This window comes from Diceros bicornis, chromosome 5 (assembly GCF_020826845.1).
Source record: "Diceros bicornis minor isolate mBicDic1 chromosome 5, mDicBic1.mat.cur, whole genome shotgun sequence".
NCBI lineage: Eukaryota > Metazoa > Chordata > Mammalia > Perissodactyla > Rhinocerotidae > Diceros > Diceros bicornis.
In genome coordinates this window covers 52,090,026-52,102,576 of record NC_080744.1, presented here as the reverse complement: position 1 = coordinate 52,102,576, position 12,551 = coordinate 52,090,026, and the positions used below count along the sequence as shown (strand labels likewise).

General features: G+C 39.1%; 1 protein-coding gene across 1 annotated transcript; it reads right to left on the bottom strand.

Moving 5' to 3' along the window:
* Window positions 1-7,711: 7,711 nt before the first annotated feature.
* Window positions 7,712-9,398, bottom strand: LOC131405414 (ribonuclease H-like). The gene is made up of 2 exons (XM_058540461.1): window positions 9,017-9,398; window positions 7,712-7,806 (listed from the first exon to the last, which is right to left on the bottom strand). The coding sequence occupies exons 1-2, from the start codon at window positions 9,394-9,396 to the stop codon at window positions 7,728-7,730; spliced, it is 459 nt and encodes a 152-aa protein (XP_058396444.1). The 5' UTR covers window positions 9,397-9,398; the 3' UTR covers window positions 7,712-7,727.
* Between the last annotated feature and the right edge of the window lie 3,153 nt (window positions 9,399-12,551).

The following is a 12,551-nucleotide window of genomic DNA, read 5'->3' as shown; positions in this document are numbered from 1 at the left end:
CTACAATGATAACTATTAGGAGGATAATACCAAGAGACTGAAATATACTCCTTAGCGAGGGCCCCCATGAACCAAACTAGTTGGTATCAAATCAAAAAATGTACCTGAAAGAGTACCAATCTGTTTTAGCCAAGTGGCTTGTTTGTTAATTTCTTGTATTTGCTACAATACCAGAGGTGCTGATCCAGGTACAGCAGGGAGTATTTGCTATGGCACAGACTCCTCCGTGTTCAGCCAATTAGTAATCTAAAGCAACTATATTATCTAAAAACTACTTTAGCAAGAAAATACAGGGACTTTTGTCATGCAGCTATGGCCTTAGCAGTAGATTTGGTGATAGTTGCTGGAGTGAAGGAGCATTGTCTTACCGTGCATTAACAGAGAGAAAAGGCAAGTAGCGAAAAGGCAAAAGGAATAATGCTTTCACATTGGAGATGAAGATCTTGATCCGTGATCTTGGGAGAGCTGTCCACTGCAAGATGCCATCCTATTCTGAGGAAAAGCACGTATGCAATTATCTAAGTTGTAAGCTGAATTGGCAGCTGTCTTCGTGGCACACCATTTTTACTTGAAAGAACAACTGAAAATCAGACAAACTGTGATTAGTCAGACTTGCATTTTTGGTGGACATTCCTTCAAAAATGAATGAAGTGAGCCTGTCATTTCAAGGAAAACAACTGAAAGTATTTCTTGCCGGTATAAAATTTGAGCTTTCAATCAACAAGTAGAAGTTTGGAAAACTTTTATCTACCCATCTTGACAGCTTCCTAATATTTAAAGATTTTTTTATGATGAGATTTGTGATGGTAACTCGTGATTTTTTTATATTGTATAATGAAATATGTCAAAATTTGGAAAATCTACATAACTCAGTGAACTAATATTCTCTAAAGGATCAATGCATGATGTTTAAAATCATGCATGAGTTAAAGATCCATTCAGAGTTCAAGATGAATGAACTGTAATGTAATAGTATGAATGTTCATTTATATGATTTCAGATTCCATATTGTAAATAACATTTAAGAAACTATTAATTGTTGAGTTTTGGCATAGTATCAAAAAAGAATATCCAGAATTATCTGAAAAGGCTATTAAAATACTTCTTTTACCAGCTTTAAAAAAAAAGCAGGTATAGATATTACATGAAGTTAAGAACTGTGATTGTTTCTGAATATGGATATTCTAATTTCTGAACCTAGACCACATTTATGTTTAAAATGACACAGATCTTTCTAGTACCTTAGAGTGGTCAGAAAAGTGATGAGGCCTTCCCAAATGTTCATCCAGGGATGAGAGGAACACTCCCCACTCTATCACACTCCCACTGAGTAGGTTTTTAAGGTCAATAATGGACAATTATGTTATATTTTTTAATAAACAGAATGCAGACATGGGCATGGAGGGACAAAGTATTAAATCAAGACAGAAAACAATATGACTCCAAGAACAGACAACCACATTGTGGAACAGGAGCACACTTAAAACAGTTTAATCACAAAACCCTGGATGGCTATAGCCAAGTGGAATAGAGGGTGCTTAATAGTGTTACGCAGGGTACAACATAGATTCTATTGCCTCTTTATGTGTTTAATCCTTTATCAAAGTAACTTTGACCTGGAAGTTACTCTTTTAGTCAGAAGCTAAAATGAGAGGGAAAAGTGCCAAACAGAGAAGCAGACATGGATTGTGCAGTGCAGACACTTGCCACACAGAGGCAAAGAAACATTTCCGTTTACAAAGTTCCAAGTAGCATTTTAATGAAAAGTTACTGGAGAGTGTTCAGAGGGCGTTACTGTGAAAATCCCCAAGGGATCCCGAAATTCCTCTGGCAGCAGCCAAGGAAAGGGGGGATACTAGTGTTATAACCATTATTAAGCATGGTAGGCCAAAGTTCACTGTGCAATATCTTCATGTTTGCATGGAGTAAAAGTGAATAATATATGCAAATTCCATGCTTAGAGTTCCCTTGTTTAAAAATCTGGCTTGCTTTTGTCTCCCTAATCTACTTAGGCAGAGACCTTTCCTTTTGATTTAATATCAAATAGGCTTTAGCAAGGACAGGTCTATTGGGACTTTGCCAATGGTGGAGGCTTAACAGGGCATCAGGAGATTGTAAGTAAATTTCATTAGAAGGCTACAATCTCTACTTCATGAAAGATTATATTTTTTAAAATGTAGGGGGTCAGGATATCCTTCCAGTTTGCTAGAGCCATAACCTAGAAATATCCTGCAGGGATTACCTGTAGGTTTCTGATACCCCTCTATGGTCCACGTCCAGTCATGAGCAAGCCACATAAACTCAGAATCCAAGATGGCTTGGACGATTGAAGCTTTCCACCTTCAACCAAACAGTTGAAAGAGTGTTGCTAAATATAATTATTGTTTGGACGTTGGATTTTATAGAAAATACAAAGGCATATTAATCATTTTTTATCAGTTTTTTTTTTTAGAGTCCTGAATTTCTGTCTCATTGTCGTAGAATTAAAATATGCCTTATCCCAAAGAAGAGAAGTATTCCTAATTTGGCAGATGCTAAAACAAATAGAAAGAAGCCTCCTTAAGTTCAATGCAATTAAAAAACATATAGTTAGAGCTTAATGAAGATTTCTGTTTAAAGCATGAAGTTGTGAGTGTTTCCATGTGAACAAGCATGAGAATTATTTGAAATCTTAAAAGCCTTGCTATAAGGAAGCACTATTCTGACTCAGGCTATCATGGAAATATAAATAGGGTAAGACTCAGAAGAAGGTGGTAAATAACCCAAAATTGGGTTGGCAAAAGAAGAGGCATCCCAGGACACTTCCCTTAGCTACTCCTGGCTAAGAAGATTCACAAATTCTCTAGAAAAGATATTAGACGTAAACAACAGAATCATACATTGCTTCCTTCCTCCCTTCCTTCCTTCCTTCCTTTCTTTTTCCTTCCTTCCTTTCTTTCTTTTTCCTTCCTTCCATCCTTCCTTCCTTCTTTCCTTCCTTCCTTCCTTCCTTCCTAGCTAGTGAATTCACATTTCAAAATTCCAAAAGTACAAGAGTATATAATAATGTTTTCTTTAACTTCTATCCAACCACCTAGTTCCCCTCCTCAGAGGCAACTAATATTACCAATATCTTATATAACCTTCAATGCATCTATGAGCAAATGTACATACAATGTTTACACAAATGATAACATTCTATATACTCTGAAACTTGCTTTTTTCACTAAATTGTATCTTGGAACTAACTCAATATCAATTATAAATTTGCCCATCTTTCTTCAGCAGCATAGTATTTGATTGAACAGATGCATCATAATTTATTTGACCAGTTTCACATTGATGGACATTTGTTTCCAGTCTTTTGCCAAATAATATTGTAATGCCTTGTACATATGTCATTTTGTACATATATAAGTAATCTGTAGGATAATTTCCTAGAAGTAGAATTATTGATTCTAAGCATATATATTGTTTGTAAGTTTGATAAATGTTGCTAAATTACCCTACATAGAGGTTGTACTAATTTATGTTCCTATCAGCAATATATGAAAATGACCCTTTAACACTGTTAACTTGAAAAATCACAAAACAAGTTTATTCAGGAATAGCCAAAAAAAAATTGCTATCCAGGATGTTCATGCTATGGCAAACTATAGGCAAATCCAACAAAGAAGGGGAGCTGCCTTTATAGAGGAAAAGGGGGAGTATGGAGGGGCTGTTCTAAGTGAAAGTCCATTGGGGGAAAGTAACAGTTTGGAGTGGTAACAACTCCTCATTGGCTGAGATATGGTGTTTCTCATTGGCTGGGCTGTTGCCCAGTGAGGAGAGAAATCTTCCTTCAGTAGTAAAGTAGTTTTACTTCCTGTCTAAGATGACAGCTTCTGTGTCTTCCTGTTTGGTGTAATTTATGGTATGTGTTAGGGCATGACAGCTCCCCCTACAGGCATACCCACTCCAATTTAGTTAATGTTTCTTTTATTAATTTCCACAACACGCTCTCACTAATGCAGAGTGTTTACCAAGCTTTGTGATCTTTTCCAATTTGATGGGTTGACTAAGATATTTCAGTTTAATTTTAATTTGCCTTTCTCATTATTAATGGGATTGAACGTCCTTTCATATATGTTTTAGAACCATTTATATTTCTTTTTATGTAAACTGTTCATATTCTTTGCCCATTTATATTCAGGGTTATTGGTTTATAGTGGGTTTTTTTTTTTATCACCGTTGTTTTCTTTAAATATATGTTTTCTTTTTATTCAACTCTCTTTACTTTAGGCCAAAATGAATCTGGAGTTGCTGTCCATAATGGGAGAATATATTTTGTTGGTGGATATTCAATATGGACAGATGAACCGCTGGCTTGCATCCAGGAGAGTGGTTTAAGTTCCATTTAAAGTTTGTTCAAATGGCTCAGTGAGGTTACTCTTTGCAATGCTGCTACTGAAGGAAAGGTATTTACATGTGGAAAGAGGCTTGAGTTCCCTTTGTGCAGCTAGTTCAACCACTAAACTTCATTCTGAATCCTAAAAATGATGCCTAGTAAATGATTGAGGCCTACTGAAAATAAAGATGGGGATGAGCTTTGGAAATCTATGTAATACATACTGGAAATGGGGAAAGTGGGATACTTTCTCTTTCTCATAAACCAAAAAATCTAGAAATCTTTGGTAATAGTACTTTCACAGCCCCAAAACTTGACAAATGTCTTCTTTCCACTCCATTTACCTATTTTCTATATTACACTTCATTCATTTCCATAAATACCACCTACAAAGGTATTATTCCTTCCTGGCGGAAGTGATAAAGTGGCTTATGGTTGGTCTTACGGAGGCAGCCTCTGTCCCAAGGAATAGCCCTGGCATATCAGCATGTGAACAGCCCAGGCTGGGCAAATTGCCAGTTGGGTCTTTCAGAACAGCAATCGTTTTTGTTGATATACATATTCAAAGTATTATTATTTATTTTATATTATTTTATTTTTTTACGATTCTTACCATAGTTTTTCTATTTTACATATTCTCTGATAACATATTGACATGTATTAGCCCTGATCTTTCTCCTGGTCTCCAGAGAAATATATCCTTATACCTACTCATATTATCTAATCTCATCTTTGTAGGAAGATTTTTAACAACTGCTTCAATATCTTTAATAGTTGAAAGACTATCAAAGCTTTTAATCTCTCCTTCAATCACATCTCATAAGGAATATATATTTTTTTCAAGAAACTTTTCCATGTCGTCTAAGTTTTCAAAATTGTTAGCATATAATTGCTGTGTTTACAATTAAAAAAAAAATAAGATTCTTTTCTTTCTTTTTTTTTTTTTGAGGAAGATTAGCCCTGAGCTAACATCCGATGCCAATACTCTTTTTCCTGAAGCAGATTGGCCCTGGGCTAACATCCGTGCCCATCTTCCTCTATTTTATATGGGATGCCGCCACAGCATGGCTTGACAAGCAGTGCTTCGTTGTGCGCCTGGGATCCGAACCTGCGAACCCTGGGCCGCTGCAGCCGAGCACGCGCACTTAACCACTACGCCACCAGGCAGGCCCCATAAGTTTCTTTATAGATTAAAAAATTGACACTTTGTGATATGAATTGCAAATATTTTCCCACTATTTCCACAGAGTTCATGAATATTAAAAATTATTTGTTGCTGTTATATTTGAATAACAATTTGGGGGATTGTTATCAGAGGTTCGGGGATTCGATCGGAGACGTAAAAGACACTTTCCACTCCAAACAGATGGACTGAAGGTATATTTTATTATATAGAGGATAGTAAAGGCGACAGTCTGCAAACAGATCCAAATAGGTCAAATATTAAGAGGGAAAAAACATCAGCCCGACTGGAAAGGGAAAGCACCCACATCGGCTGAAGAGAAATGACACAAATCAACCAGAAAGAGAAACACCAGGTTGACCAAAAAAAGAACACATCAAATCACTTACTACACATCAAATCAATTACTTCACATTAAATCAGTTACTCACAACATCCACGTCCCACTGCCAGGAGAGCCCTGTCAATTGACGCGGCTGGGCAAGGATCACACGTCCTGGGCGAGGTGTCCCTTCCACAGGTGGAACTCTCTCTGGGTCTCAGTTTCCAGCAGTTTTTATACCATCAGTAATTTTCAGAGTAAGCAATTACAGAGTTTGCAGAGCAAGCATTTAGTGTTCCCATGCACAAAATGGTTATCAGTGGCGTACGTGCACTGAGCCCCCTGGCTAACGTCCCAGCCCAGTAGTTGTGTACGTGCATTGTTCTCTTTGGTTATCGTCCCAGCCCGGCATAGATGGCCAGTCCATCCCGTGCTACGACGCTCCAAGAGCCTTGAAATGTTACAACCTGCAACTCCCTCCGTGAGAGAAGGGCCAGTTCCCACCACGCAGAAAGCAGCTTTTATATTTCTTTTTGTGCTGGTGGCTGTAGGTCAACGGAGCGGCCAAACATGGCTGCACTCATGTCAAGACATATTCGGCCGTGGCCGTCTCCATTAACCATAAGACACCATACGCACAGACAATGAACTTCGTACACAAGTACATAAGGCACATCCAATAATCCAAAATCCAATGACTACAATAATTATAAAACTATCTCGCAATAAAGGACCCAAACCCCAAGGTAACCAATCAAATAACCCCTTAGAATATGAAATGTTATTAACTTGATCTTGCAAATCATGTACAGCATTAAAGATAACATTAGTTTGATCTGATACATTGAAACAACACATACCCGGTATTTTAGTACAAGGTGTTTGATGGAGAAGAAACAAATAGTCTAAAGCAGCTCGTTGTATAAGAGTCTCTCTACGCAGTTCTTGTAATTCTTGAGATATAGCCAAGAAGGCTCTAACAGTATCATTCATTACATGTGTCAACAAGCAGGAAAGGTGTTCAATTTGACGATGGTTGTCTACAATTAGACCAGGATCAGGTAGTAGAAGGGCGGCCAGCGTTGCCACAGTAGAGATGGGAAGAAGGTTAACATGAGGGTCACAATCTGCAGTGAGTGCTCGTTTCACTCGAGAATTCTTGGTAGGGAAAGCGGCTATAAGGGGAACTATTGGACCAATACCACATGCAACAGATGTGTCAGTTGGAATGTGTGAATACGCAGCATTATCACATAACCAGAAATATCCAGCAGGTAATCGTGAGGGGGTAGGAATACTAACAGGGATAGTCTTATTACAATAGAATGGAATATATGTACAATTAATACAGTAACATGTAGTGGAAGTCACTCCTGATATGGGCATCGTTACTAAAGAAGGAGGAATAGTAACTTTAGCATGTAACACATTAGGTAAAGTAACACCTAGACCCAACAGATTAGCTTGCAGAAGTCCAGAAGGATTATTACTGTTTCTGAGACAAAAAGCAGTTTCATTAAGAACTGTATGAGCTAAATGTAACCACAGATTAGTGTTTTTAAGAGGAGTAGTGGCATTAGGAAGGATGCTAATAAATCGAGTTTCTTTAAGAAACGGGGAATCTGGATTTCCCTTCTTCCATTTAATACAAGAATACCAGCCCCCATCACGGAGGGTAACAGAAGACAGAGCAATGGAGAAATTATAACTAGTTCTGTGTGACTGGTCAGATATAGGCTTGTACCGAGAGATTGCTTGATGTTTCTGAGACCAAATTTCCCGGCCATTCATAGTCCAGGTTATAGGTCCCACTGGTGTAGAACAGTTGGTCCAGCAGTGCAGGGTCAAAGGTTGTCCTACGGAGACATTAGTTGGCGTGTAGGTCTGCAGCAGACATGGAAGTGCAGCACAGCATAGTAAACACAGCAGGAATATCTATTCACGCAAAGAAACAGAATTTTTAGGAACATGATATAATTGTTCATTTCCTGGATACATTACTATGAGTGTTGCAGTGGGCCCTTGGGCCACTACTTCTGCGGCACGGGGAGCCGCATTGGGTGGATGTGTCACCCACACTTTTGCTCCAGGTTTCCATCCATCTGTAGATCCAAATCCTTGTATTCCTCTTTTAGTTAATTCACTTGGAGGTTGTCCTTGTGACACATTTGGAGTCAAGAGGGGAAGTACCAATAATTGTCCCACTCGTTCCCCAGACTCTACAGTTAGTACTGTGTCACTACCATTATATAATATAAATTTTATTTCTCCCTGGTAATCTGGATCAATAACTCCTCCCAGTACATCAATACCTTTTGCTGCCAGTCCAGAGAGTCCTTTTAACAAACCAAAGGTATTTTTGGGAAATTGTACCCCTATCCCAGTAGGGACTATAGACTGCTTCCTAGGGAGCAATTGAATAGAATGAACAGTAGATAAATCCAATCCAGCCGCTTCGGCCGTGGCACGAAAAGGCGGTTTAGCAGACTGAGTCAGGGGCCAATAGGTTAAGGTCATAAACTCATGGGTGGCGGTTGCCACTTCTGTAATCTTTGCTGGTAACAACCTTGACAGAGGAGTCTCATTAGGGCCTAGTGGCCTGTTATTTAACACATTTAGAGCAGTACTTAGATGGTTGTGCCACCCCTTTAATGAGCCATGACCAAGTTTCCTCAATTGTTGTTTAAGCAATCCGTTCATTCGTTCTATGAGGCCTGCAGCTTGGGGGTAATAAGGTATATGATAAATCCATTCTATATAATTTTCCTTGGTATAGGTTTGAATCAACTTACCTGTAAAGTGGGAACCGTTGTCACTCTGAATTTGCCTTGGTGTTCCATAATATAACTTGATTGTATCTAATAATTTTATGGCACTCTGTTGGGTGGCCGCTTTAGCTGGTATAGCCAATAAATAACCAGAATATGTATCAACAGCAGTGCAGGCATAAGTATATCCACAAGAATTTGGCAATGGTCCAATAAAATCTATTTGCCATGTATGGGCGGGAAATAATCCCTTTTGGATATGACCTTGGTAGGGGTGTGGAACTCCCCGTTTATTTAACTGTTGGCATAACTGACATTGTTGTACTGCAGTGGCAATATCATCATGGGTGACAAGGATTCCCCTTTGTTGTGCCCACCTGTATGAAGCTTGTTCTCCCAAGTGTCCACTCTTTTCGTGGACCCATTGTGCTAAGCCTGGGTTGTGCGTTGCACGAATCTGCACCAGCTGATTAGCATGAGAATTATGCTTTCGTTCTGCAGAAATTAAAGAACTGTGAGCATCAACATGAAATACAGTAACAATTGTGTTTTGACACCATAACCATATGTCTTCCCATAATTTCTTTCCCCATATTTCTTTATCATTAATTTTCCAATCATGTTTTTTCCATTGTGGCATCCACGTTGCCAAACCTTGTGCCACTGCCCATGAATCAGTATATATATGACATTGTTGCCCCTGTTCTTGTTGAAGTGCCTGATACACCGCATAAAGTTCAGCATATTGGCTACTCATATTATCTCCAGTGGTGACAATTGTTTGTTGGGTGGATGGGTTGTAGGCAACTGCTTTCCATTTCCGTGAGCTCGATATCGTTTTGGCAGAACCATCCGTAAACCAGGTATGTTTTTGTTGTTCTTCAGTCAATTGATCATATGAGACACCCCATTTAACAGGAGATTCTGTTATATCAGTCTTGGGTGACACAGTTGGCTCACTGCTATATTGAGACACTTGTTCATGCAATAGGGACAACCCCTTTGGGCCAGGTTTGGCCCGGTCTTGAATATACCATTTCCATTTGATGATATTAAATTCTTGTGCATGTCCAATTTTATGAGTGACAGGCGTGCTATGAATCCATTGCATGATGGGTATCTGAGGTCGCATAATTACCTCATGTCCCAGGGTAAGGCTTTCTGAGTCTATTAGAGCCCAATAGCAGGCTAACAACTGTTTTTCAAAAGGACTATATCTTTCACTGGAACAGGGAAGCTTGCGACTCCAAAATCCCAGAGGATAACGTCGGGCACCTTGTTTTTGCCATAAACTCCAGCTGGCATACTGATCAATGACATCTACCTGTAACTCAATGGGTCCCGGTTTAATTGGCCATAGATCTAAAGCAGTCTGAATAGCATGCTTTGCTGCTTCAAAAGCTTCTTTTTGTTGTATTCCCCATTCAAATTCATATTTTTTCCTGGTAACTTTATATAAAGGTGCAAGGAGCCGACTTAAATGTGGAATATGTGCCCTCCAAAATCCGAATAATCCAATAAATTTTTGTGCTTCCTTTTTGTTACGGGGTGCTGCAAAATCTAATATCTTTTGTCTAGCTTTAGGCAAAATTTCTTGTTTTCCATTATTCCAAAGTACTCCCAAAAATTTAACATTTGAACTCGGGCCCTGAATTTTAGCTGGATTAGTTTTCCATCCATCCTCCTCAAGTATGTCCATTACTTTTTCTAACTGTTGTTGTACTTTTTCTTCTTCATTTCCTTGGATCATAATATCATCTATATAATGTACTATTTGGACATCATCAGAAGCAGGTACCTTTGCCAAGGTTTCAGCAACCTGTCGATGGCAGATAGTGGGACTATGCACATATCCCTGAGGAAGTCTAGTAAAGGTATATTGTTGTCCCAGCCACGTGAAAGCAAACTGTTCTTGGACACTTTTAGGTATAGGTATGGTGAAAAAGGCATTAGCCAAGTCTATGACTGCATACCAAGTGCCTGGATAACATTGCACTTTTTCTATAAGAGTAATCAAATCAGGGACGGCCGCTTGAATAGCCGGAGTCACTTTGTTTAGCTCTCTGTAATCTACAGTCATTCTCCATGTCCCATCACCTTTTTTAACAGGCCAGATAGGATTATTCCAGGCTGTAGTTACTCTGCGAAGGACTTTTACAGCCAAATAATCTTCTATGGTCTCAGATATTTCTTGTTGTCCTCCAGGGATGCGATACTGTCTTTGATTGATCACTTGCGTGGCAGGTGGAATTTCTACTTCATGATGCAAACATCCCACAATTACAGCATTAATATGGAAAGACAAAGCTCTAATAGCAAACTGGTATTGTCCATCAGCCAAATTTAATGTCAATCCTTTTAGAATATCAATCCCAATTATATATTCTGGTATTGGTACAATCATAACTAGATATGTGCGCCGGGGTAGTTGTCCAATTTGCATAGAAAGATTAGTGGTAACTGCCTGGATTTCTTTTCCTCCCAATCCAGTTATCAGAATTGATGTACCTTGAAACTTAGTTGGATTCCCATAGATAAGGGTGGCCTCCGCCCCTGTATCTACAAGTGCCTTCACACTAGTTGTAGATCCATTCTTCCAAAATATTTTAATTGGTACATGTGGTCTAATGTCTTTTCTTATAGTGGCACTAATCGATACAGAGGTTTGGCCTTCCCCTCAATCACATAAGTCAGCAAGAAGAGGATCCAAGGGAGGAGGTGGTGCACTAGGTGCAGCAGGCACTGGGTTGGAAGCATTCTCTATACTGTCCCTTCTGTTCACTTGTTTTACATTCAGCCCTTTTTCTTTATATAATTTCCATAATTCTCTAGTGTCAACTCCATCAATCTGGTCTTTAGGTACTCCTGCCTGGAGTAGAGCCAAAAACATATCACCTCGAGTCATTTTATCTCTTTTAAAGAATGTTTCTCTTTTTTTCTCTTCTTGGAGAATTTTCAGTTGTCTGCCAGTCTCCCAAGTCTGCTAGCTGCATAATCTTATCTGCAAGTGTTGATATAGGGCTTTCAGTTTCATTCATCAGAAGGGTTGTAATTATTTGTTTGTATGCTGGAGGTGCAGTTTTTATCAACTTGTTTCGCACCTGGACACTTAAAGTCATTTCATTTAAAGCTTCACCACACCCCAGAAACACAGCCCGTTTCATGGTTTCTTCTCTCATCTTTTGGACACAATCTTTTAAAGTATACCATGGTCTATTAGTGTCTGGCCACATATCATCCGTGGGGTATTTATCTTGAGCTCCTTTTACTGCAAGAGCCAATAAAGTTGTACCATCAGTGTCTTGTCCACGATCATTTGGGGGGTGAGCATTCATGCTCCAGTCTCTGAAAGCTCCCCGTATTACTGGATCATTGGACAAAACTACAAATTTAAAAGCATCTCCTGCATCCAGATTAATTCCTGTAGCGCCCATATCATATAGGCGAAGAAGCCAGGTTATAATGGCTTCTCCAGGCTTTTGTGTAGCCCGGGCTAAAATATCAGAAATTTCTTGTTGGTTAAAATCCTCAATCACATCTTTCCTTACAGGATGATTACCATCCATTTCCATCCGCCGACGGCGAAGAGGACGTGCCTCTGTGTGTTTGGGCGGTTTTTCCTCTTCCTCATAATCAGTTTCAGAATCATCATCCCAGATATCACCATCCCATGTGTCCGGGTCCCACTTAGGACCGGCCGATGCTATGGCCATATGAACTTTTCGTTCGTTTACCTTTCCTCTCCTCTTTCTGTATTTATATTTGGCAACTCTTACAGCAGCCTTTTCTGCTATAGTTTGGTAGTTACGAGCCTGATCTCCCAGTGCAAGATATTGACATTGAATCATAGCCAAGCGAGACTGCAAATCTAAATTTTCTTTTTCCGAGAGTGCCTTCTCTGTCTGTATCTTA